Genomic DNA, 26,812 nt, shown 5'->3' with positions numbered 1-26,812 from the left:
CCAACAATTTCTCTATAGGAGGGACCTTTGAATGGCAGTATTGAAACTATAGTATGTCAATACAGACTAGCTAAATAAAGCATTGAGCTAAATCATTGTATGTAGAATGGCAGCCTTGGACACACACTGTATTTTAATTTGAAAGTATAAAACCCTGAAATGTTACTAAGTACCTTCAAGGGGAATAAGATCCTGTTTCAAATTCATACGCATGCACAGCCATTTCGAGTAACTGACCGGCATGCTGTGTAATACAACATTACCACTCTGGTAAGTATAAGACTTCTTTAGAGGGTGGAGAAAGCAGTATACATCCAGAACATATCACTGCTGAGCTGTTATTACATCAGAAGAAAAACCTTAACTATATCTCCATAAAATGGAACTTTTCTGTTAGCAGAAAAAACACCACCACTAAAACTCTATGCATTGTCCATGGCGATATGGTAAACTAACTTCAGCATTTAGTTGTTGAATCCTTGGGTAGAATGCAGTTTGAAGTGTATTTTGTACCCAAGTACTTGTGCATCTTCTCTTTCAGCTGTTCCCGTTAGGGGTCGCCACAGCGGATCATCTGTTTCCATTTCTTCCTGTCCTCTGCATATTGCTCTGTCACACCAACCATCTGCATCTCCTCTCTCACCACACCCATAAACCTTATCTTAGGCCTTCCTCTTTTCCTCTTACCTGGCAGCTCCATCCTTAGCATCCTTTTGCCAATATACCCAGAATCCCTCCTCAGCACATGCTCAAACCAATGCAATCTCGCCTCTCTGACTTTGTCTCCAAACCGTGCAACCTGAGCTGACCCTCTAATATACTGATTCCTAATCCTGTCCATCCTTGACACACCCAGTGCAAATCTTAACATCTTTAACTCTGCCACTTCCAGCTCTGACTCCTGCCTTTTTGTCAATGCCACTGTCTCCAACCAATACAACATAGCTGGTCTCACGACCCTCTTGTAGACCTTCCCTTTCACTCTTCCTGGTACCTGTCTGTCACAAATCACTCCTGACACTCTTTTCCACCCATTCCACCCTGCCTGTACTCTCTTCTTCACCTTCCTTCCACACTCACCATTACTCTGAACTGTTGATCCCAAGTACTTAAACTCATCTACCTTCACCAACTCTACTCCCTGCATCCTCACCATTCCTCTATCCTCCTTCTCATTCACACACACATATTCTTAGTCCTGTTGACCTTCATTCCTCTCCTCTCTAGAGCATATCTCCACCTCTCCAGGGTCTCCTTGACCTGGTTCCTACTCTCACTACAGATCACAATGTCATCTGCAGACATCATAGTCCATGGGGCCTCCTGTCTGATCTCATCTGTCAACCTGTCCATCACTATTGCAAAAAGGGCTCAGAGCTGATCCTTGATGTAATCCCACCTCCATCTTAAATGCATCTGTCACTCCCACTGCCGACTTCACCACTGTCACACTACCCCCATACATATCCTGTACCACTCTTACATACTTTTCTGCCACTCCTGGCTTCCTCATACAATACCACAACTCCTCTCTAGGCACCCTATCATATGCTTTCTCCAAGTCCACAAAGACACAATGCAACTCCTTCTGTCCTTCACTATATTTCTCCACAAGTACTTGTGTATAATTCCCTGAAAGTTACACTACGACAGCGGTTGTGCAAAGCTACCAACTGCATCTCTTCACAGATATATGACAGTGAAAGGCAGGGGTGTTACATCATTACTGGCATCCAATAAGCATGGGTATAGGATTGTTTATCTTTAGGATGAACAACATGCCCAGAATATTTCTGTACTGAATTGTTACATCACTGTAAAACTACACATATTATTCTTTAAAAGGAACATTTTCTGTCAGTGGATTTATCCTTACTCCACTTAAAAATTTAGATTTTACGCAATGGAACACAGTTGTTGGCATGCTTTTTACACCTGAAACCACTGACTAAGTGTATTGTACAGCAGAGAATTGTGACAGATTTTTTTATATACTTTCTAGAAAATTAATTGTTTTAGAGGTATGGTCCAATTTTGCAAGGTTCCACCACTAGAACTGAATACCTACTTCCCTGCTCTGTTTCTTGTCATTTAGTTCACAAATAACACACAGCTGTGACATTTGTTCTGCCTGAGACACTCAATATATATATGAAACATAACAGTGTGTTCTTATGAAATCAGAGTACAACTGCGTACAAGCATGCTTACCATAATGGTAGATTTTTGAGAAGTGGTCACTGTAACAGTAAAATAAAACACATGGGTTACAGTTCATTCACATTTTCTTGATCATGGATAGTTTTCATCAGCAGTACTGTACTACTTATGAAGGGTTTGGCTGGTCCTTTGCTAATATTCCAGACTATTTCACAGGTTCAAGAGGTACCTGTACAGTCCCAAAATTGTTAGGACCTTCATTCTGTTCTTTTATCCCCTTAGCCATCAACATGGAATTGTGACTGTGGCAAGCAACTACCTAAGAATTACAAAATTCTGCAATTATATTGTGAAACAAGTAACTGTAAATAGACAATGACAGCTAAAATAACTATGTACAAATATTCACAGAGCTAGAGACAGAGATAACTTTACTGCTATGGTGATCACTCTTCAAACATCTCCCGTCTTGGCAATTTATGCTTGCACACAGCTGTACTATCTTCTTCAGGGAAGAATATTGACTGTAACAGTAAATCATAACATTTGGGTACATTCCCAAGCATTATTATAATACCCAAATGAAGTGGGCTGTTGTGAAAGTCCCCTTAACACACCTACGCCAGAGCCTATCCTATTCCCGGACTGTGGATCTAACTTGTAATGTTTTGTGGTGGTTTGTACCGTAAATACTATGTGTCAGCTCCTAATATACTCTGTGCATAAACATTCTTGAAATATGCTGTTGATACTGATGTGCCCCAATTTAATTGTGTTCTTATTGAGCTCTGAAAAGCTTTAACTCATTCCCTCCAGTACAGCTCTTTTGAGTGAGTACTTTTAACTCCCAGTGGGTGCGGCTTGAGTCTTTAAAAAATGAAGTTATCACCTTGCAGTTCAAACAAATATTCATATTTCTGGAACAATAAGTGTTACTACAAACTGTAAATGGCAAACTATTCAGGATAAAATAATCTTTACATTAGTGGCATTCATTCATTTTGATGCTTTAAACTGGATTTTATAATCCAAAATGAAGGCAGTGGGTATTAATTTTGTAATCTTGTACAAACAGCTTATGATATCTCAGTAGCTATTTAAGCAAGACGCATACTGCCAGCAGGATTTTCTTCATACAGCTATGAGCTTTCATATGTGGCTATGCAGTTCCGTCTGTGTTACCTGAATGATGAGATATTTAGAGAAATATGAAAATCATTACAATACAAAAACAGTATACAAATAATATTCAATATCTGTTTAGTTGCATCAGAGGTCAAACATCCATACAATTGTGTTTGCCATCATGTATACTTTAAGATGAAATCTTCTGAAACCTTGCATATAGTATGGTTTTGGAATTATTGATGGAAACATGAACAAGAAATATTTGACGCCTATAGGTGTTAGTAGGAGGCAATTGCAGAAATACCTGGAGGCACACTAAGACAGGTTTCTTCAGTAAATTCCAACTCCTCTTGCCTATTTTCTATACTCTACTTGCAGCCATCCATTGGAAAAATCTTCTTTTAGCATTCTCATGTTGGCTTTGTTCTTAGAATACTTTATCCTACTTTAGGAATATAATATTATGTATGGTTGTTATTATTCTCCTTAAAGACCTGTATCCAAAATTGCACTCTCTTTATTTCTTGAACTTCCTCTTGCTTCATTATTGTCCCTTTCCATTTTGAATTATAACCTTCTGCTCACGTTATTTACATGACACTTACGTGTGGAGCTCTAAAATATTCATTTAAATCAGGTAATCCTAAATCCCATTGTTCTATTGGAAGGATCAATTTATCCCACTTAACTCTTGCCCTCTTCCCCTCCCAGATAAATTCCTTTAACTCTTTATTAATTATTGCCCACAACTTCTCCAGATGATAAAAATATGCCTGACCTGTATATAATACTAAAGGGACTAAAATATTTCCACAACTTGTACCTTACTACCATATTCATAAACAGGACCTTCGAGTTTCTTATTTTTGCATTATCTTTCATTTAGTCTCTTTCCACATATCCTTAACTGGCATAACAGAAGCCTTTTTATTCCATACAGGGCATGGTTGACTTTATATTAAGGAGACTCATCTCTCTGTATCACTTTTGAGGTGAACAGGGGTTCAATGTAGACCAGATGAACATTTACCAGTATATTTCAAGATATCCAAAAAAGGGAATCCTGTGGATTGATATGAAGAATTCTCCCTATCAGAATCCTGAAAGGAAGAAAAATCATTCTGCTTCATTTAAAAATCTTCCTCATCACAAGATGTGACTGAGGAAGGAATTATTTTTCTTTTTGCCTCATGAATATTCTCAGCTGCCTTCAAAGACATGCATCTCAGTGTTTTATCCATAAAGTGAGATTGGTCCAGTGAAGGTACTGACTTGGATCCTTGCTGTTTAAATGTGGTTTCCTGTACAATACTAAGATAGTCTCTGGTAAACTGTTTATAGTTAAAAAATGATAAATTAGAAGAAGAAATAGAGAGCCTTGGCTGATAAAGTAACTGAAGTACTGAACTTATCAAATACTGAAACCTCTAGATATGGCATGACTTCAAGAGGAGACCACCATATGTTCTAATAAAGAAGCTGCTAAGGTATTATCCTTTTTTCTCTAATGAAGTCAGTAAGGAGAAAGTGCAGTTATGTAAATTAACTTACCATTACAGTAGATGTCTGAATACATCACTGATGCAGTATCCATAACTATAAAGGATATATTCTGCCCAGAATATCGGATGTCCAGCCAGCCTATAAAGCTTTGGGGTCTTTCTTCACACATTGTATGTCCTGCTCTTGGCAAAACATTATGTGCTGATATAAGACTGACATACAGACACACAAACAAATCAGAGCTTGTTTTTGCTCAAATTAGAGGCTGTTGCTTGAAGCTCTAAAGAAATTATGCCAAATCAAGTAATGTAATAAAATGTTATACCAGAAAAGCAAAGGTAAAGCAGGGAACATCCACCCCCCCCCCCAACCAGGGAAAGCAGTGAAAGGACAAGGGGGGATGCTGGGAGGGTACTAACACTCCAACTGTAATCAATTTGAACAACTACTCTTATGGTAAGTTAACTTCCATGACTGTACTATGTTCTTTACATTACTGTTGCAGTAGCCATACCTATATGGGATGCTTCCAAAACTGAGGTAGAAAAGATTAGGGTGGGGGAGAAAGGCTAGAATCTATAAGTCCCTGGAGAATAGCTTTAGCAAAACCTACTTGTGCCTGGTGAAAGTGTGTACTAAGGACCAAGTAGCTACCTATTGAGTACAGTTCATCCCTTTATAAATAGTTTTAGAAGTAGCCACAGTTCTGGTAGAGTGAGCCTTGACTTTCTGAGGAGGGCTTTTACCACGGCATAAGTAACAATACTGAATAGCTTTAGACAGTCAACTGAGAAGAGTTTGTTTAAATACTGGCTGTCCATTTTTTCTTATTAATAAAGAAATGAAAAACTTCATTAGGTTTCCTAAGTCTTGAGTCCTGTCCATGTAAAACCTCAACTGTTTGTGGACATCTAAAATATGTAGGGTTCTTTTTCCTCTATTTTAGGGATTAGAAAAGAACATAGTTAGATGAATGGCTTGGTTTAAATCAAATCCAGAAAAAATATGGCATAAAAGAATGGCTATTTCTAAGATTCACACTGCATCTATGAATGATCAAAAAAGGTTGACTAGAGAGGACTTCCAAGATGGCGGCACATTGATCAACAGCTTAACTTCAGCTCGTCCAATGTGACGACAGATACTGATGAACTGCAGCCAGAGATATTATTTACTTGAATAATGTTCAGTTGCTGGCAATAAAGTACACTGCTTGGTTGACTGCAAAGAAGACACTAAGAGAGCCTGAAAGAAGATCAGCCAGAAAAGGTGAAGAGAAAACATTGACTGGGAAGAATCCTGCAGCTGTTGAGCAAAAAGTGGTACAAGCTCCAGCTCTGGTGCAAGACATGGCTTCTTGTAATCTAGAGGAAAATATACATCAAATGTACCCAGAGTTGATTAAACTGAACAAATCCCTGAAGGAGTATATCAACTCAAATAACAAAAGGCTGAAAACATTAATGGAAGAAGCTTTACAAAGAGATTCAGATGAGCTGATAAAACTGGAAAATCAGAGGTAAAAATGAAGAAAAGGTTGGCTGAGTATAAGACTACTCAAGAAGATATGTTTAAAAAAATAGAATTAGAGGACAGACCACGGATGGAAAACCTGAGATTTTGAGCTATACCAGGGAAACTAGAAGGAACAGACTACATGAATTTTATGAAGACAAAATTAAGCAACTGAACTGGTATCCCACAGCAGGAAATGTTAATTGAAAGGGCACACTGTGTGTATGCAGCCAAGCCTTTATTATAAAGATTCAACTCTACCAGCAGAAAGGATTGATCCAGACAAAAATGTGGCAAAACAGCAAAGTATTAAAAGTTGGAGGCAGTAGAGTGTTTGTGGAAAATGATTATTCACTATACACCAGGCAAAAGAGAAACAAATTTATTCCAGTAATCCGGGAATGTTGAGAGGTAGGTGTGAGGTATTGAATATTACAAAAAAGATAAAAGAACAAGAAGAAGGATCTTTAGAAAAAGGAAGGAGCAAATTACATAGAAGTAAGTGGAAACTGTGGAACAACATTTGCATACTGTTCAGGAGGTAGAGGAGTGCAGTTTAAGGGAAGGCAAGTTTTGTAAGACTGGGCTGACGATAGTAGCAATGAAAATATATGTGATGTATGTTGTACTTAAAATAGAAAAATATTAAAATGGTTTGTTTTCTTTTCTGTTAATGTATGTTTGCCTATATCTTAAGTGATAATTTAATAAAGGTGTTTAAAAAAGAAGCTGCTGTCAAAAAAGGATAATTAGTACGGTATATAAAATATTGACTGATAACTATAAGAATCAATCAGATGAGGTTAGGAAACATTGGTATGAGAGATTGGATAAGCAATTCAGAAGGAAACAATGCCAGGATATATACATGGCTCCCAAGTACACAACAAATTTTAGAATATTTACGATTTTTGCTTGGAAGTGTTTGCATTGGCATTTTTATACCCCGAGCAGGCACCATTGAAATTTTCCTGAGGAAGTGGCAAATGTTGGAGGTATGATGGAGAAGGAGGAGATAACTGGGAACTTATATTTTGAAAGTGTAATGAAATATTGGGTAAGCAAATAAATGTGATTAAGGAAATAATTTTTTTGAGCTGGGATACAGGATCTGAAGTGCCTTGACATAGTAATAAGACCTTATTAAATTTGTCTGGTGTTTGCCAAAAAGTAATTACTAGAAAACGGAAAGCAAAGTCTAAACCAACTGCATTTTAAATACTGGATATTGTAAAAGAGATAAAATAACTGGAAATGGGATCTTTATTAAGGGGTAGGAGGAAATTACATAGTAAAAATAGAAACTGTGGGAACAATACATACACAATAATGTTTTGGAGGAGGAGTGGGATTTAAGAGAAGGCAGGAATTGAGCAATTTATGCAATGTTGATGACAGTTATACAAAAAACATGTAACTGGGAACATAACAATAATATGGTTTTCCTTTTATATAAATGTATATTTGCCTAAAAAAAAAAAAGAAAGCTCCAATTCAAATCTTGTCAGAGGAGAAAAAAGAAGTATACCCCTCCCAGACCAGGAGGAAGGGTATCACAACTGTAACAGTAGTCTATTTGAACATCCACTGTTATGGTAAGTCAGTTACACAAGTGTACTACAGCCTTTAATACATCACTTTTGCAGTAGCCTTTAGACATGGGACAATTGCAAAATCTCAAAAAGAAAGGGTAGATAGAGGACAAGAATACTGAACTCACTGAAGAACAGCTTCATTGGAGCATGTCCTAGGTCTGCAATGAGTATTTTGCTTGTAATGTCTGGTTAGTGTGTGAAATGATGACCAACTAGCTGCTTCTGAAATAGTTCAGGAGTCCACACCTTTCCAGAAAGCTCTATATGTGGCAAATGCCTCAGAAGAATTAACAATGACACTCTCAGAAGGATTTTTGACATGATGAGAACAGTATAACTGAACAGACAGGAAAGCTATGAAGAGATATAGTTTATTTAGAAATTGCATATCCCTCTTTCTTAATATCATAACATACATAAAATTGATCTAACTTTCTGAAGTCTTTAGTTTTGTCCAGATAATATCTGAACTGTTTGAGAACATCCAGGCAATGAAGAATTACTTCTTCCTTGTTCTGTGGATCAGGTTACAAAAGATGGATAGTTTGATTAAGGTTCAGTTCAGAGACAACTTTAGACATAAGGGAAGGACTGGTTCTCAGACTCACACTATCCTTGTGAAAAATCAAAAAGGGATGAGTAGATAATCTGTCATTCAGATAATTGTCTGACATATGTTAAGCAACAAGCAGGGCAAGTTAAAAACTTTAGAGAAGAGAGAGCTGCAGGCTGAAAGGGGGTAGTTAGGTTGTCTGAAACAAAATTCAAATCCCAAGAAAAGAGACACATTTTTTCTTGGTGGTCTTATCAAAAGCCCCTTTTAAAATTTGCTTGATGTGTATAAACAGGAGGATTCAGTGGCAGATAGGCAGAAATGGCCAAAAGATGTACTTTGACTGAAGTGCATACAAGGACAGAATCGAGTAATTTAAACTTGTACTGGGAAAAAAGGGGTGCCCCTGCTTATGGTCCTGCCTTCTATTTTGACATCCAACAGATTTTCCACTTAGGTAAATAAGATTTCCTAGTAGACTTGTAAAGGCTATTATTTTTACAAGTATAATACAATACAATAAATGCAAGATAGAGCAGCTGAAGAAATAGTAATGTTGTCTAGTGAGAGAATTAAGCTTAATTTGTTTAAATTAGAAGCAATTTAGACAGAATGCTAGAAGCGAAGGTGATTTAAGAAAAGAAAATGCAATAATTCAAAAGACATAAAAAGAGACGGTGGTTACTTGAAAAAAGGATTATTAATAAGTTGGCAAAGACTATAAGAGATGAGAGAGATTGAAGATCGGTTAGTAGAGAATGGCATATGTGAATACATGAGAAGAAAAACTATGTTCGTGAGAGGCAGAGTTAAGCACATCCAAAACACTAACTTTCAAATCAGAGTTAGGAAGACTGGCTAAGGTTTGTCCCATGTTGCTCAAAACAGATAAAAGGAACTTGGCTAGATATATGAGTTTGGTAGTTAATGACCCTAAAAGCTAAGTTGGCAGAAGTGCATACCTTTCTACCATGACTATCAAGTACTCTGCCTTCTTTATCATTAGCAATTGGGTAAGAAGACAGAAAGGTTCTACCATCTTTGTCAGCATTCAAAGATATGATAACAGGGTCAGCAAAGGGATTTTTGTAGAGGTACTTGTAAGAATCAGGAACTCTATAAAACCTGTCAGGCTTTTTAGGGACTGGAGGCCAAGAATCTATGGCATTGAGGATGCAGAAAAATGCATTTTTTCAGAGCCTCCAAAACAGGAGGTATAGCAATAGACCTAGGGGTGTTCAAATTCAGCAATTCATAGCCCATTTTCTGGCAGTCAGAAACTTCTTCATCCTCACATTTGAAAACGTCTTTCATTTTAGCCACTGTGTCACAAAAGAAATTTCATCATTAGGTGAGTCAGAGGATAACATGTCCTATCTCTCAGATTGATATCCATGGGAGAAGGAATTTGGGAGGCATAACCCAGCCCTTCCTTGTCAGGATCATAGAGTTCCTCTTCATCAGAAGAGGAAGGAACTCTCTTCCTCTTAATGGGGTAGAAGTGGGAAGTGAACAGGAAAAAGCAGGCAAAAAGGATGGAAAGGACTGAATAGTTGTAAACAGTTCTTCAGAAAAATTAAACCAGTCTTCCTTATTGCCTTACTGGCTTGCAGGGGTTGCAGTGAGAGATATGTTTAGTCTTCTGTGTATGTTATTTTAGGAGTGTCTAGACATATGGTCTTTGGGGCTGAAGTCAAAGGCCTGACCTACCATGAGCATGCCTTCAACATCCTTCCTTCGAAGAACCTGGTGGACACCTTCCTCATCATCAGATACAATGATCCTTTGTCCTCCCTTTCTTGCTGACCCAGCCAAAAATACAGCCTAATAAGACATGCAAAGAACCTGGGCCATAACAGACTCCAAAGGAGGCCACACTACAGAGGCACAGGAAATGTACATGGATGACCTGGGGTTGCTATGACAGCTCAGTGGAGTCATCAGTCACAGACTATATCAGAAAAGAGGGCCTATGATTATTGTCATTCACCTCTCTTGACACTTTTCACTTCTTTTCATCTGATGGAGAAGGTCTGAAGCTGAGAAGGAAGAGGTCACAGCAACTCACACCAAGTGCTGAAGACATTGATTCTCTAATTAAATGTAATGGGAGTTTAACCTACTCCTACCAGTCTCCCAAGCAAATTACTTACAAACAGGTTTCTGAAAAAAAACTTGAAAGGACATCAGAAAGGTCCCCAGTGGAATACTTTTCTGCCCGGAGACATTGTGCTCTAGATGACCATACAGAAACACCAGACATAATGCTGATGTGAATTTTGATAAAGCAAAAATGTTCTGAGCTTTGGCATGTCTATATGTCCTTCTTATATTGGCAAGTCTGCTCATGGTAAGGACAGATGTATTATGTACGAGGAAGGTGGATACATTCCATATGTACTGGTTATTGCAACAGTGAACTAATTAAGAACATCACTGAGTTTCCCTCAAGCAGGAGGAGGCAGGGTGGAATGGGTGGAGAAGCGTGTCAGGAGTGATTTGTGACAGACGGGCACCAGTAAGAATGAAAGGGAAGGTCTACAAGAGGGTAGTGAGACCAGCTATGTTGTATGGGTTGGAGACAATGGCATTGACAAAAGGTAGGGGTCAGAGCTGGAAGTGGCAGAGTTAAAGATGTTAAGATTTGCACTGGGTGTGACAAGGATGGACAGGATTAGGAATGAGTATATTAGAGGGTCAGCACAGGTTGGACGGTTTGGAGAAAAAGTCAGAGAGGCGAGATTGCGTTGGTTTGGACATGTGCTGAGGAGGGATGCTGGGTATATTGGGAAAAGGATGCTAAGGATGGAACAACCAGGTATGAGGAAAAGAGGAAGGCCTAAGACAAGGTTTATGGATGTGGTAAGAGAGGACATGCAGGTGGTTGGTGTGACAGAGCAAGATGCAGAGGACAGGAAGAAATGGAAACAGATGATCTGTTGTGGTGACCCCTAAAGGGAACAGCCGAAAGAGAAGAAGAAGAAGAAGACTGAGTTTCCCTCTAAAGGTTATGGATGTTATATTTTATTTTCTGTTATTTTTTTCCCCATTTAATTTGTAAAAGAAAACTACAAGAGCTTGTTTCAGAGACCTTTTCTAAATCATGGATAAAGTATCAGTGGCTGCAGCTTGGTTTGAGCTAGTTCCCCAAAAAAACAAAGTTTCCTTTCTCTGGCAGCACTTTTGGGGAGCAAAACAGCTCTCGACAGCTGCTGGCTCTTAATTTTAATAGTTGTTCTACTAAATGCAATAGATATTATAAGAGTCATGTCATAAACAATTTCCACATGAGACAGCAGTGACACTCAATGACAAGACTTACACCTGTTTTGGGGTCAGGTTTTCATTTAGGTTTGTGTCATTTTATATAAATTTATTTTATACGGACGGGAATGTGCTGGTTGCCAGAATTAGGTAATTTTAACAAAATGAGTCTTTCTTTAAGCCGAGTGAATGGTAATTTAAAATCCTGACACAAGACTGGCAAACAAAGAATGAGAAAATCACACAGACAACAGTTAGTAAGCAACATAAGTTCTGCAAGTTTACTAATATGACTAAAAAAATAGACTTTAATGCAGATAAGACATCTCAAACATAGAATCTTCAACTGCTTCATTATTATGAAGATGCATTTTTACCTGACATGTTGAAACAACACACCATTGCCAACAATGTACAGTCTGCTCCCATCTAAACTGCTCTCTATATGAAGCTGCCCCAGTGCTGAATCAGGGTATTTTATCAACAGGTCTAAGACCAAGACATACGGTGGTTTGCTTTCTCTCTGACATGCAGAATGGATGCTTTTAATATCTTGTACTGAATGAACTGATTTATTAGGTCTTTTGCTTGAGTCACCTAAAAGAAGATATGAAAACAGTAGTGTTGTAAAAAACATGTATAAGCAGGGTTTAGTTATAAATTAAAACTGAAAGGACTACTATAATTATTTTGTTATAGTTATGAATATTTAAATTTCCACTGATATCAGATGTTAAACAAAACATTATTTAATATTCCTTCAGTGATGAAGAATTTCCTGTTTGACCTTTGTTGACATATGTAGTTTAGATACTTATTGGTAGAATATCCACAGCAGTAGATCCCTGCTACAAAACCAGATAAAAGTACAATTCCAGACCATATGATGCGAGTAAGTGATGAGTACTAAACCGTCAGCTAAACCTCAGACTGCAGACTTGTAGCCTGTAATAACAATAAATCTACTTTCACATCTCTCCTTTGCTTTTAGCCTAATAGATAGCATTTTTAATATATATCTTTCCTAAATGTTACATTGATGAACAGTCCCTCTGACAGTAAATCCTAACATAGGAGTTATATACCACCTTCCCTCTTTCATCTCCCACAAAATTCTAAAAGCAGCAGATTCCTTCCTTTAGGTATGCATCTCACACTGCAGAATGCATGGACATACAAGTCCACACCCTCCTTATATACATCTTGCTGGCACACAGTTTCTTCAGTTCTTTCAAAAAGAACCCCTTAAGAAGACAATTAGTCCTTCTTATACATGACTGAGGGTGTGATTACAAAAAGAAAAATGCTCTCAGTGGAAGTGAGTTATTCTGGTCACCTACACTGACTGCAGGTCTTTTGGAATCTGGCCCTACTGTAAGCCTGTTTACTGATGGGCCTTATACCAAAGTAAGTCACTTCCACTGACAGCAACTCTTTTGGAACTCTGGCAGGCTTTTAAACTGAGAGTAACTCTTTTGGAATCTGGTTCAAATTATACAAATCATTTTTATGGAGACTGTGAAGCACTAAACAAATCTACATTAACACTTGATACAGGTAATCAAGATTTATAGTAAAACAAAACAAAAAAAGTATGTACTTACCATAGTGTTCCATCTGTGTTGTCCATCTTCATTTATCCTTGACCTGTGGGTTTGGTTCTGAATATCGGAACCGACTCGGCCATTACCTAGCCCTTGAGGACCAAAAACTCTCGAGCTTAAGTCCTACCCAGAATGCTCCTCTCCCAATTACCTCAGATCGGGTTTGCAGATAGAAAAAGACATAAATTATAATCTTAATAATACCTTCATTTTTATTTATCTATTTATTTAACATTTGTTTACAGGGAAAGTCCGACTTGGAACAAAGCCAATTTTCAGCAGAGGCCCGGGGGAGAAACGCTTCAGACACATATTTGTAACGTGGGAGGAAACTGGAGCACCCGGAGGAAACCCACACAAATGCAGGGAGGACATGCAGACTCCGCACAGAAGGCATGTCAGCCAAGAATTGAACCAGAGAACCTCTTGCTGTGAGGCGACAACACTACCACTGCACCACTGCGCCGTCCATTCATGGAGACCATATCTGATGTCATGGGTGAAAAAATTAATATCTAGGACCATAAATCATTCCACCAAGAGGAATGAATTGAAGGGTGATGAAGGGTGGGGAGTCAAGGATAAATGAAGATGGACAAAGCAGATGGAATGTTATGGTAAGTACATAACTTCTTTATCTGATATTGTCAATCTTCATTTATTTTGACCTGTGAGACAGAATCACCAGCTACCTTAGATCTTGGGAGGATTCATGGAAGGATATTCCTGAGCACCATAGAACCAAATGCTGCTCTTCCCCTAGAGAACAAATTCAACTTGTAATGAGTAATAAAGGTATGAGAGGTAGTCCATGTTGCTGACGCACAGGTCTTGTCCATGGAAGCGTTAGACTGGAACACTGCTGAAGTAGCTACTGCTCTGCCAGAGTGTGCCTTAATAGGCTCAGGTAATTCATTTTTCTTCTTGTTGTATATAAAGGAAATATCATCTTTTAGCCATGTAGATAAAGTGGCTTTGGTAACTGGCTTGCCCATTTTAATACTTGCAATGGAAACAAATGGCTGGTCAGACTTTCTTATGTCTTTTGTTCTATGAAGACAGAAGTGTTATTGTCTATGAACATCTAGTAAATGCAAACAGTACTCCCCTTTGTTTGAGTAATTGGAAAAAAATACTGGTAGATTGACTGACTCATTGATATTCTTTTCTGACACCACCTTTGGTAAAAAGAAAGGATTTGTTCTCCATGAAACCCTGTCTTTATTTGATTTCAAATAAGGTGGTTTGCAAGATAAAGCTTGAAGTTTTTGCTACCAAAAATATAGTTTTCCAAGACAAGAATTTCAAGTTGCAGTTGGCAGCAGGCTCAAAGGGGGATGAACTATTTTTGCAAAACTAAGCTTAAACCCCAAGGTATACATGGATCCTTATATGGGGGTTTTAAAATCAAGGTCCCTTTCAAAAATGCCTTGCAAATGCTATGAGAAATTAAAGAACATTGTTTAAACCCATTATAAAAATTTGAGATAGCTGCTAGTTGAACCCTGACGGTAGAGGAAGAGGCCCCTGTTTCAAACAGTAAAGCTAAACATTCCAAGACTTTATTGATAGGAGCAAAGAAGGGATCAGTGTTATTCTCATGAGCCCAGATTTACTATTGTAGAGTTTTCTGGAGGAAGGCTTGTGGCACGGCAAAAGAATCCAATGAACTGGGGAAGAAAGTTTATTATGCCGGGCAATCAATGGAACTGGAAGAGCCAAGCCATGAGCTTGAGGTCTTGAAGGTTTGGGTGATCTAATCCCTCTGCATGTGATAGGAGATCTGGATCTGGGTGCAGAGCCCATGGTCATTGAATCAGATAAGGCCAGAGAAAGGGTTTATATCAGAATCTCGAAAGGACAAAACCGTGAACGCTCATATGAGTGAAAATGGTGGACATCAAAGGGGGTCTTTTGGGATCGCGGTACAGTGGAGAGTGGCATATTTGCCCTTTCCTCACTGTGGTGCGATCTCGAAGTTGGAATATATAGTTAGCGGGGGTGTGAGGGGCACAGCCCCCTACAATAAGGAGTTTGATGTTCTTTGTTTTCGCTCATATGAGCATTCATGGTTTTGTCCTTTGGAGATTATACTATAGACCCCAGAGAAAGGGGTACCAAATCTTTCAAAGCCAGAAGGAAACAATGAGGATTACTTTGCTCTTCAACCTGGTCACTTTCTTTAGAAACTGAGGAATTAATGGGAAGGGGGGGAAGGCATACAGGAGTCCAGAGGGCCAACTGTGCAGGACAGCATCTCTCCAGGACTCCTCCTGAGGAGGGATGAGAGCAAAGTAGCTGCTGCACTTGCTGTTCAGGGATGATGAAAAAAGGTCACAGGCTGGCCCCAATGAAGAAAGATCTTTTTCAAAACTCTGGGACTGAGAGACCACTCATGTGGCAGAAGAATGCATCTGATCATTTTGTCTGCTATCACATTAGATCTCTCTGGAATATGCATTGCTATCAGAAAGCGGTTGGAAGAGAGTGCCCACTGCCAGGCTCTGAATGCTTCTCGACAAAAGGGGGTATGGCTTGGTTCCTCCCTGTTTGCTGATGTACTAAACTACTGACATATTGTCCATTTGAATCGCAATCATTCCTAGAGGAAGAGTAGTTTGAAATGTCTGCAATGCTATAATGCCCTCCCACCCCATCTGGGAGGCATCTGTGGTCACTAAGGCTTGGGGCTGATATACGACAAAGGGGCGGCCCAGGAGAATTTCCTTTCATTGGATCCACCAAGCTAGGTCTTCCTTTCAATGACTGGTAATCAAAATCTGGTGTGACATTTGTTGATAAAGAATAGACCACTGGGATGCTAGAAGCCATTGCAATATTCTCATGTGATATCTTGCCATGGGGACTAATGTGATGGTCACCGCCATCGAATCTAGAGCTTGCAGAACTAGCCGTGTGGGTACTGTTCTGCTTCTGATAATTTTTTCCACTTGGTTTTTGATCTTTTGCAATCTCAGATAAGGTAGAGAGGCTATGCAAGCATTAGTATTTAGTACTGCTCCTATGAATTCTATATTTTGAGTTGGAGTTAGATGTGATTTCTTTGTAATTTACGGTAATCCCCAGGTTGGCGCAGGTCTGGAGAATGCAGTCTCTTGCTTGTTCTAGAAGATGTCTGGTGGGATCAGTAATGAGTCAGTCATCTAAATACAGAAACACCTGGAATCCATGCAGTCTCAAGTGAACTGCTACTACAGCCATGCACTTGCTGAACAACCTGGGGGCTGTGGTGAGACCAAAGGGCAGGGCTCTGAATTGGTAATGATTGGCTCCCACCCAAAAGTGGAGAAATCTCCTGTAGCATTTGTCCATTTTGATGTGGTAATATGCATCCTGGAAATCTACAGACCACATCCAATCATCTTTCCCTAGAAATGGGAGAAGAGATTGAACTGTGATCATCCAGAATTTTGTTTGTCAAATAGATTTCTTCAAAGCAATTAGATCCAAAATTGGTCTCCAGTCCCCTGCTTTTTGGCACTAAAAAAAATCTTGAGTAAATTCCAGATTTTATCTGGTCTGGTGGGACTTCCTGAATAACACTTTGTTTCTAGTAGTTTCTGAATTTCTAGCACTGCTGGTTCCTGTTGACTAGGTGGAACATCTGGGATTTTCTTGAAACTTTGGGGTGGTAAAAGAAAGGGTATGTGGTAGACTGAGGTTATAATCCTGTGCACTCAAACATCAGGAGTAATCTGAAGCCAGAAGTGTCGGTACAGGGATAAGTGTTCCCTGACTGCCTCCAGAGGAAGGCAATCGGGCCTCCTTTCAGAGTGCTCATAGGGTTTGCCAGGGATGGTATCTCTGGAATCCTGATTTTGTGGGCCACCTCTGCCTCATGGATGGCATCTTCCATTAAAGCTCCTCCCTCTGCCCCTGGGGGAGGCACTACCACGTGTGTCTTAGAAAGGCCCTTCGGGTTTTCTGAACCACATTCTCCTCCTCCTCTGATTCCTCGAAAAGGACTGCTGAGGAGTAGAAAAATGTACGCCCAATGCAGAAAGGGTCTTTCCATCCTTTTCACACCTGGACAATGTTTCTCAAACATTAGGGCCATAAAGGGACAATCTGTCAAAGGGGACATTGATGAATGAAGACTTGAATGGCTCCACAAATTTGCACAAGTGCTTCCAGGTGTGTCTCCTTATGGCTACACCAGATCCCACTGCTCTAGTCATCCCTTCAACTGTAAGTGCTATGAGCCTCATCAACAAATTGGAAATGGACTCTTGCGTAGCCAACTGAGAAGCAACCTTGTCTTGGACTTCAGCAGATACGGCTGCCAGAATATCTGATAACTCCTTAATCAGATACCGCTGTTGGATGGTGAAGTGTGCCATGAAGTTCAAAGACAGAAATGCAAAGGTTGATGAAACATAAACCCGCTTTCCAAACCTATCCATTGCCCAAAACTCTCTACTGGAAGGATGTATAGTGGAAATTTCATCTGCCAGTTCCTTTTTTGTGGCCGCTGCTACCACCATGGCATCTAGTGGTAATCTCATTGCCCAAAACTGATGGTCCTCAGGTACAGTTAAAATTTTGTCTGGCCTCCTGGGGATAGGTTCTATGGTGTCCTCAGCCTTCCACACCTGCCGTGAGATAAAATTAATGAGCTCATCAGCAGGTGGAGTAACCGAAGAGGTAGACGGTTGAGCACCAAAGGCCTGCAGGTACACTGATTCCTCAAAAGAGGGATGTCCAGCCACCCCTGTGATTAAGGATCTCAAGGTCTCCAAAACAGACATCTTCTGAGGGTGACCATGAGGAACCCTCCCCTTCATCAAAGTCAGTGTCCTCTGTGATGGATTCCTCCAGGGAATCTAAGTGTTTCTTCTTACACTTCCTCGTCTGAGGAACCTTCCTAGGTGAGATAATATGGGATGTATCAGAAGAGGACAATGCCTGAATAGGTGTCTCCTGTGGCTTTGGTGCTCATTGTCTAGGTGTTGAGCTTGGAGGAAGCTCTGGACGAGAGGAAGTGTCGAGGAACTGCTCTGACAGGGAAGGAGCCAACTTGATTCCCACAGTGGAAAGGGCCCTCTCCATGGCCAGGAAGGCTGTCCTCCCTAAAGATGGAAGGAAGCTTGGAACCAAGAAAGACTGGCTCAGAACCATGGTCACTCCCCGTTCTAATGAAATCCCCACCTGAAGTTGAAGCTGGGATAGAGCTAACACTTGCTGAAGCCCTGAGGTGTAGAGATGGCTCTGGAAACACCAAAGTTGAATCCCACCCCACAGAACAGACAGCATAGCCACGACCTCAAGAGTTCTCCAGATTCAACAAAGTTGAAGAACTCAGGGTAGAAATTGGTGCCGGAGATGCAGATCTCATTGGAAGCAAAACAGCTGACACTGGGAAGCTCAGAGCCAGAATCTCCAAGACCTCAGAGGAGTTTAGAGGAGGAAGAATAGGAGGGGTCACAGAAGGAAGGGTTCTGGCACCCGAAGGGGTTGGAACTAAGGACACACCTGCCAGTCCCCTTACCACAAACAGCTGATCCATCAACCTCAACACATCCATTTCTGTCAGGCTCTTGGTGGAACGCATTAACTAGGTAGAGGGGGATTTTGGTCTTTCCAAAAAGGGGCTGGATAACTGACCAGCAAAGAGATCTACGGATAGGTATTATCTGGTCCTAGGTCTTTCCAAGAATGAAAATTTAGTGAATTCAGTTGGAACCAAAGATATTGGTGCCAAAATGGAAGGTGGCTCTATGGACTGAACTAATATCTGTGCTGATAACCGGCACTAATGGAGAAGACACTTTTGGTGCCGAGATCGGCACTGAAATATCCTTTGCAGAAACTGTCGGCTCCGCAGTGGCAGAGGGAACCAAAGTTCTAAAATTTTTTGTTTGTTGGTGCTGAGGGAGAAACTGGCATTGATCAACCCCTCTTTTTTGGTTTGTCTAATTTCAAAGATGATGATGAGGAAGGGGAAGAAACATCCATTTTGCTTTTGCCAGAAAAAAACAGATAAGGCCTCCTCAAAGGAAGATTTTATCATCGCCTTTAAAGGCAGTTTAGTCTTCCTTTCTACCAGGCCCCAGTGACTAAAGGCATGACAGACTGAACAATCCTTTTTGCAAATGCACCAGGCCCACGCAATAGACACAAAGAGAGTTCCCACTGGAATTGGGCATCTTACAGCCACACTCCTGACAATTTTTAAAATCAGAGGTGCCTTTACCTTTGTCAGACATAATCTGAACAACTAAATGACACAAACAGAGCCAAATTAAACCAATAAGTAGAAAGAGAGAGAGGCTACTAACAATGATAGAAGAGAATACCAAAGGTGCAGAAGGCTGGGTCTCTATTACAACTGCAAAAGTCCCAAACAGCAAATATGGATTAATTGACACATATTACGTGAACCGAGAATACACCAAACACCCAGAACCGCGAAATTCAAAATCTCGAAACGTCATAGTTGTTCAACCCCACCGCACGCTACATACTATCTACCCAAACAAAATAAATAAACCACATACATGCACTAACCAAAACCCTACTTCTAACCCTACACTAAACCTTACATACATTACTGTACTCCACCCGCAACCTAAGGTCCGTAACTATCGCACACTTACCTTACAGAGCTATTCCCAAACAAAATAAATAACCCACACGCATACACTTAACAAAACCCTACTTCTAACCCTACACTAAACCTTACATACATTATTATCTATGCACTTACCTTAACCCACACCCTAACCCTAAGGTCCATAACTATCGCACACTGTTACTATCTATACACTTACCTTAGCCCGCACCCTAACCCTAAGGTCCGTAACTATTGCACACTAACCTTATGGAGCTATACCACAGAAGGGCCAACCATGATGATTCGACATTTCGGATTTCGTGCTTCAGGAAGATCGGTGTTTTCCTGTTTCGACATATATGTGTCGACATTTCCATATTAGGGTAAGTCGAACTTCGCGATTTTAATAGGGAACCCAGAAGGCTACCAGCAATGTTAGACCGCTGATAGACAATGGCGAATGTAGGAAAAAGAAACAACAGATGAAACTACTTTTTTTTTTTTTTTTTAACTAGAAGAAAATGGGAAAGAAATAAGGACTACCAACAATGGTAGTGCAAAATATGTCAAAGTGTATAAGGGAAGGACAGAAAGGAGACATAAAGGTTATCACACAAAAATGGGTAGGTTGTAGAAGGAAAGATCAAAAAACTATATAAAGGAAAGGAATAACCTTATGACTATCCAAAAATTTGAAAAACAACAGAAAAATGAAACTTTGCTTGAGAGCAAGTTGGAAATGCGTCTGTCACAGGAAGTGGCAAATAAGATATGGGGTAACTGGGATATGAGCATTCCGGGTAGAACTTAAGAATGAGATTTTGGTCTTTGCGGGCTGCAGTAATGGCCAAGTTGGTTCCGATATTTGGAACCGAACTCCCAGGTCAAGGAATAAATGAAGACCGACAACATCAGATTAAATATTATGAATCTGTAGCTCAGAACCCCCAAATAATACAGTGGGAGATGAAAAAAAATTTAGATTAACACTTGTGGTAGCCAAAGTGTATCTGTAGGATTCAATAAACTCCATGTAGGCTTCGTGTGATGCCTATATGGAGTTGAAGTGTTTGTGTGGTGAGCAGCAGTGGTGATTACATATTCAAGCTGCATACTGCCTTTAAATGTAAACAAATGTGGTTTTGTGCTGTAAAGCAACACAGATAGCAAATGTCTTTACCTTAGAGCACACCAGGTTAGCAGGATTGTTCAGAATGCCACAATGATTACCAGTTTCTGTCATATAGCAATGTATATTGGCCAAACATTGTACAGGACAGTGTACACATTTTAAATGGCAGGCGATGTATCCTTACAGATCACTTACACAACTTTTGTACAGAATACCTGGAATGGGACACTGTTCTGTACACAGTGCAGAGTATTGTGGAGTCCCATTCCAGGGATTCTGTACAAAAGTTGTGTAAATGATCTGTAAGGATACATCGACTGCCATTTAAAATAAACAGTCAGGGGAAGTATGTGTATTGAATAATGACACACAAATGAATTGCAGAAATGAACACAGGGAAACAGGACAGGTGAAACACTGTAAAGTGCAGCAGATGAGGTCATGTAAATGAAAGACAGTTGTAGCAGGAACACTAATCACATATTGACATGGTACAGTATGGACTGCACAGTGAAAATGTATATTATGTGACTGTCAGACAAGGTGACATAACAATGGAGAAGATGTGTTTGTGATATAAGCATCCTGACATGAACAGTGGAGATGACATATATCAGGGATGTTATATACAATTGGGGTTGGGTGCATACTGTGAAGCTACGCAAACTGATTTGCCTGAATATGACTGTAATGTCAGCAGAGGTCTCCAACAAGTGGGACACAGTTACAGGCTCATGGGCAACAGTAAAAGAAGTACACGCAATCATGGCTAATATCAGAATACTATCACCAGTAATCCCATGTCTGTGACACAACATATGAAATTCTGACTGATGATAGATGGTTCTGCATGAACACAGTTGTACAACTATTATGATATGTCAGCAATCTATGAGGCTAATGAAGCACATTGTCCTGACACTGTAACATCTGCTTGAAGTGTTAGGCGGAATACTGCTATACCTGTATGTAACATTATGATCAATACAAGATAGTTGACTTTTGTTCATACTGTGAAGGGTAGATCATGCCTGCTCAACTTGGTCAACTTCTTTGAGTCAGTCACTAGAGCTGTGGATGAAGGCAAGGTGGTTCATACAGCCTACCTTGATCTGGCCAAGGTGTTTGATACCATTCCCCATTCAGGAAACATAGAAAAACACACTAAGCTAGGCATCAACCCCTATATCACTAGGTGGGTTGCAAACTGGCTCACAGATAAAACCCACAGTGTGAAAGTAGCGGATTCCAAGTCAGCCAGTCATGAGTGGAGTCCCACAGGGTTCAGTCTTGGGTCCTCTCCTGTTTGGTATCTACTTCTCTGAAGTCCAGGCCAACACAAAGGGTCTCTGGCTGACAAAGTTCACAAATGATTGCAAGTTGGGAGCTATTATTAACTCCCCAAGTGATGTTGACATCCTACAGAAAGGCCTCACTGAGACCGATTGGTGACAGAACCATGGCCTTAAGCTAAATGCCAAAAAATGTGTCATCCCCTTTGGGAAAAACCTGGTTCCCATAAATTACCCAATCGATGGTAGTCCACTGAACACAGAAGGTGTTATAAGAGATCTGGGAACATAGGTTGATAGCAGCCTCTCTTTTGACCACCACATTGCCACTGTGGTCAGAAAGTCCTTCTATGTGGCACATCTCATTAGTAAGGGTTTTGCATCCAGGAAGAAAGAGGTCATTGTCTCCCTCTACTCTTCCCTCATTAGGCCAATCATCGAGTACAATGCCCCATTTGGCATGTACCTCACTAGACACCTGCAACTGGAGAGGCCACAAAAGTACCCCACAAAGAGGATCTTAGGCCATAAACACTTGTCCTATATGGACAGACTCAAAAAACTCCAACTATTCTCTGTCTCATATCGCCTACTTAGAGACGATCTCTGCTTGACAATCAAAGCCATGTCTGATCCAGCTCTGTTAGAAAAGCTACATCTAAAGAAATCACAATCCCTCTGCACCACACACTCCAATGACCTCAACCTCATACCACAATCAACAGAACGTGCTGGAGGGACAGGTTGCTATGGAACAGACTTCCCATACATGTCAAACAGAGCACCTCACTGGCCCTCTTCAAGAGAAACCTTGATGAGTGGATTGGAAAATTCACCCCAGGGATCACTCCAGTGGCTCTACTCGACCGAGGCACTGGGAACTAAGGTAGGGTGGAACGATGTCAGGGCAATCCTATGGGCTAGGTTTGTAAAGGCTCCAGGGCAATTAGCCTAGTACACACCTATGATCCTATGAACCTATATATAGAGCACACTCCATACTATCACAAATGTAACCCATGCCATCAGTGTTGTCAAACATCTATGCATGTACTGTGTGCATCACAGGTATCACACATGCATCTGGTATAACACCTTGATGGGGGTTATGTACCATCAGACCGTAATGTTTATGCAACAAAAAGAATACCTAGGCATGGCCAATAAGATGTGTGAGAGTTCACTTTTGCAAAGATGGTACACTTCAGTTACACATCACTGAAAGATGTGTAGGGAGGTACATGAAGAAGGGTGCATTGTACTCAGTTATTGGTGTGATGAAGGCTGTGACCTATGGATGTATCATGGCCTTTGATGTGGATGTCCTGCACATACTCAATAGTTGTGTTACATATAAGGGAATACTCACCACTGCGGCCATGTTTACCTCAGGACACAGGTCACATATCAATTGGTCTGCTCATAGGGTGCAATGGCTACATTATCCTTCAGCTGTGGGTTTGTTTTCATAACGTTAACAAATTCCCCCCATGTTTTTGTTTCATCTCATGTTTTGTCATGGCTGTGGCAGCAATCTTTGATGTGTGTTGACACTGTCTGTATTATACTAATATCACAGGTGGAGTCAATGATTGCCCGTAATCTGCAGTCCTCCAGATAGCTGTTTGGACACAAAATGTGTATGGCATTCTTGATGTCTGTGACTGAAACAAAGGGCCTAGCAGACAGCCCTGATGTACAGACCTGATCACTGGACCCGAGATACAGGTCATGTCACACATTTCAACATATTTAGATGTCATGTATGTGTTCCAGTGGTCTACCCACTTGGTGATATAGGTGTTTATGGCCACATCTGACAGTGTTGAGTGAATACATCATTGTGGATTTGTGTCAAATGCCTTGGCCTGGTCAAGTTCCACAAGATGATAGTGTTGTCATCATGCATGCCCTTGATGATCTTTTTGAGGGCATCTAATATTAACAACTCACACATATCTGTTGCACATAGCTGGGATATTACTATTGTCCATTTAGACAATGCCCATGATGACATGTTGATCTACCTCACAGATGTGGTGAGTCAGGATGTATCAAGTGCGGCCTCCCCAACTCAGATGGATGCATGTTGATGTACACCCTTCTACAGGAACACAGTCCATTTGGAGGGTGTGTTGAAGTGTGCATCCAACCATGTCAGGTGGGTCTATGTCCTGAGTCACACTATGGGTGATCTGTGATGTTGTCACAGCCCATTGATTCTGTGTGATAGGCCTGGATGAAGGTAAGACAGTGCATACTGACTATCTTGATCTGGCCTAGGGTTTGGACACAATTCCTCACTCAGGTATCATTGAGAAACTCTTCCAGATGAGGATTAACCCTTATGTCATTAGATAGTTAATCAATTATCTCACCAACAGAACAAATTCTGTGAAAGTTGGTGACTCAACCTCTACCAGTAGAACTGTCACTATTGTGCTAGGCCCTTTACTGTTTGGAAACTTTTTCTCGACAATCCAGGCTAAAGTATATGGCCTTTACACCACATTCACTGTGTGTTGACGTAGGACAGCATGTTTAAGCGACACTGTGTGGAGGTAATTGCAACACAGAAGGGCCATTCTCCATTGCTTGGCACTGGTGGATGATGCCAAACTCTACTCAAACATAGAGATCAAAAAGTGAAGGGGTCTGTTGTGTTTTTTTTGGTACTTTTGTGTGTTGTGTGTGATTCAATTTTTGACCAGACTATAGGTGTCAAAATGGGGTAGACAGGAAAGCAGTGAAATGGGTGGTAAGCAGGGGGAAGAACAAAGGGAAAACAATATAGAATGTGCAGGAGGGAAGTAGTTAAGAACTATAGTTATTCATTTCTTCAGCACTGTAAAATGAAAATATGTACAGAATATTAGCTGAATTTGGACTATCGCCTCCACAAAGAAGGGTAACAACAAAGAAATAATGTTGTATAGCCAAATTGACCAAAGGTGTGGGACAATAGTTTTTTGTGGGACAGGTGCCTGTTTGTTTTTAACTTCAGTAAGAGAGGAACATTGTATTTCTGGGTCAGGTAAGCTGGGTAGGTGAGGAAGCAAATGCAAACAAGACAAACACTGGGATGGTGAGGGACACAAAAGGTTGGGGGACAACGCAAGCCCATGCCCATCAAACATGGGGGGGGGGCAGTGAGAATCCAGTCTTCACCTGCAGGACTGTTATCACTGTCCACTTACTCTGTTGGACATCTTCTCTGCCTCTCCATCAGGCATAGGTGTACACCAATGGTGCTGTGCATGACCCCATGGACCAACCCTGGAATCTCTTGGCAGGTGATGAAATCACCAATTCTGCCAATACTCCTGGAGGGTACCACAGCACCAGCTTCCAGGTTAGTGCTACCTGAGGCAACAGGTAGTGCAGGGGCAGCAGAGGCAGTACTCAGTACTGCCAGGTTGGGTCCCAGATGTGCTGGGCGTCAGTGCTGGAGCTGGTGAAGCAGGGCAGACTGAGCCACTGGGGGTGGCTTACCTTATTGTGCTGTGAAGAATTTAGTGATTTGTTCAGATGGATGACATGGAGACATTTTGATGACACATGATAGAAAATAAAGAAAAGAGATAAGGGATGGGGTGAGAGAAAAAAATATATAAAATTAGTACCATCATATGTGACATACAATGCAGTATCACAATAATACAACTTTTTTATCTGAAGTTTTACATTTAAGTATACTTCCTAGCAGCTGCAATTACAGATTGCTCAAAGTTATCCTTGCAATGTGCATATACTGCACATATGCTTGGTCCAGTTGTACAGATTACAGTTAACAACATGGCATTTATGCCACTTGCATATATTTTTAATTAATGTAATATTATTAAAGAATTGCAGTATTGTATAGTTAATATGCATGGTATTTCAGCCCACAACCTCAGACTACCTTACACTTGACTCCAAGATTTGGTTTGTTCTACAGTCATATACATGCATACTTGCTTTTACAGTTAGGATATACATGCTTACTTTGCTACTACTGTATAGAAAAGAAAAGAAAAACATTTTCTTTAACTTTTAAAGCTACTATAGTACTTCACTTGTGCTGCATACATACCACTTGCTTCCTTCAGTCTTTCTAGATGATCGGCATGGGCTTGCCTATTCACAACTATTTCAATATTAGCTGCGAAAAGAAAAAAAAAAAAAAAGAAAAGAACAGAAGAGCATTATGTATACCAGTCTTGCCTATATTTAGCTTTCTATGTATTATACATTCTCTTTATTGCATACTTACACAACTGTGGGATGTCATTAGTTTGAAACTCATCAAGCCACTGGTTGAATCTATGCTTCTTACTCCTTTTTAGGTAGTTAAAGTGGTGCCTACACTCTTCTCCAGTGCTAGAGATGCCTGTCACACTGGATACAGCCCTGGCCAGACTATTCCAAGCCTCAAACTTTTACTGGGAGCCAGAATGGTCCCCCTGCAGAAGCCTTTGGCTGTGGCACTTTACCAGGAGCCCAGTAAGTA

General features: G+C 40.4%; 1 protein-coding gene across 1 annotated transcript in view; it reads right to left on the bottom strand.

The window, feature by feature from the left end:
- Nucleotides 1-26,812, bottom strand: part of KCTD19 (potassium channel tetramerization domain containing 19) — a 955,229-nt gene that overhangs the window by 546,377 nt on the left and 382,040 nt on the right. Inside the window, 1 exon segment of the mRNA XM_044079536.1 lies at nucleotides 12,096-12,233. Within this exon segment, the coding sequence (XP_043935471.1) occupies nucleotides 12,096-12,233 (138 nt within the window).

Source organism: Protopterus annectens, chromosome 8.part0 (assembly GCF_019279795.1).
Source record: "Protopterus annectens isolate FY-2018-M chromosome 8.part0, PAN1.0, whole genome shotgun sequence".
Lineage (NCBI taxonomy): Eukaryota > Metazoa > Chordata > Ceratodontiformes > Protopteridae > Protopterus > Protopterus annectens.
This window is presented reverse-complemented; position numbering and strand designations above follow the sequence as displayed.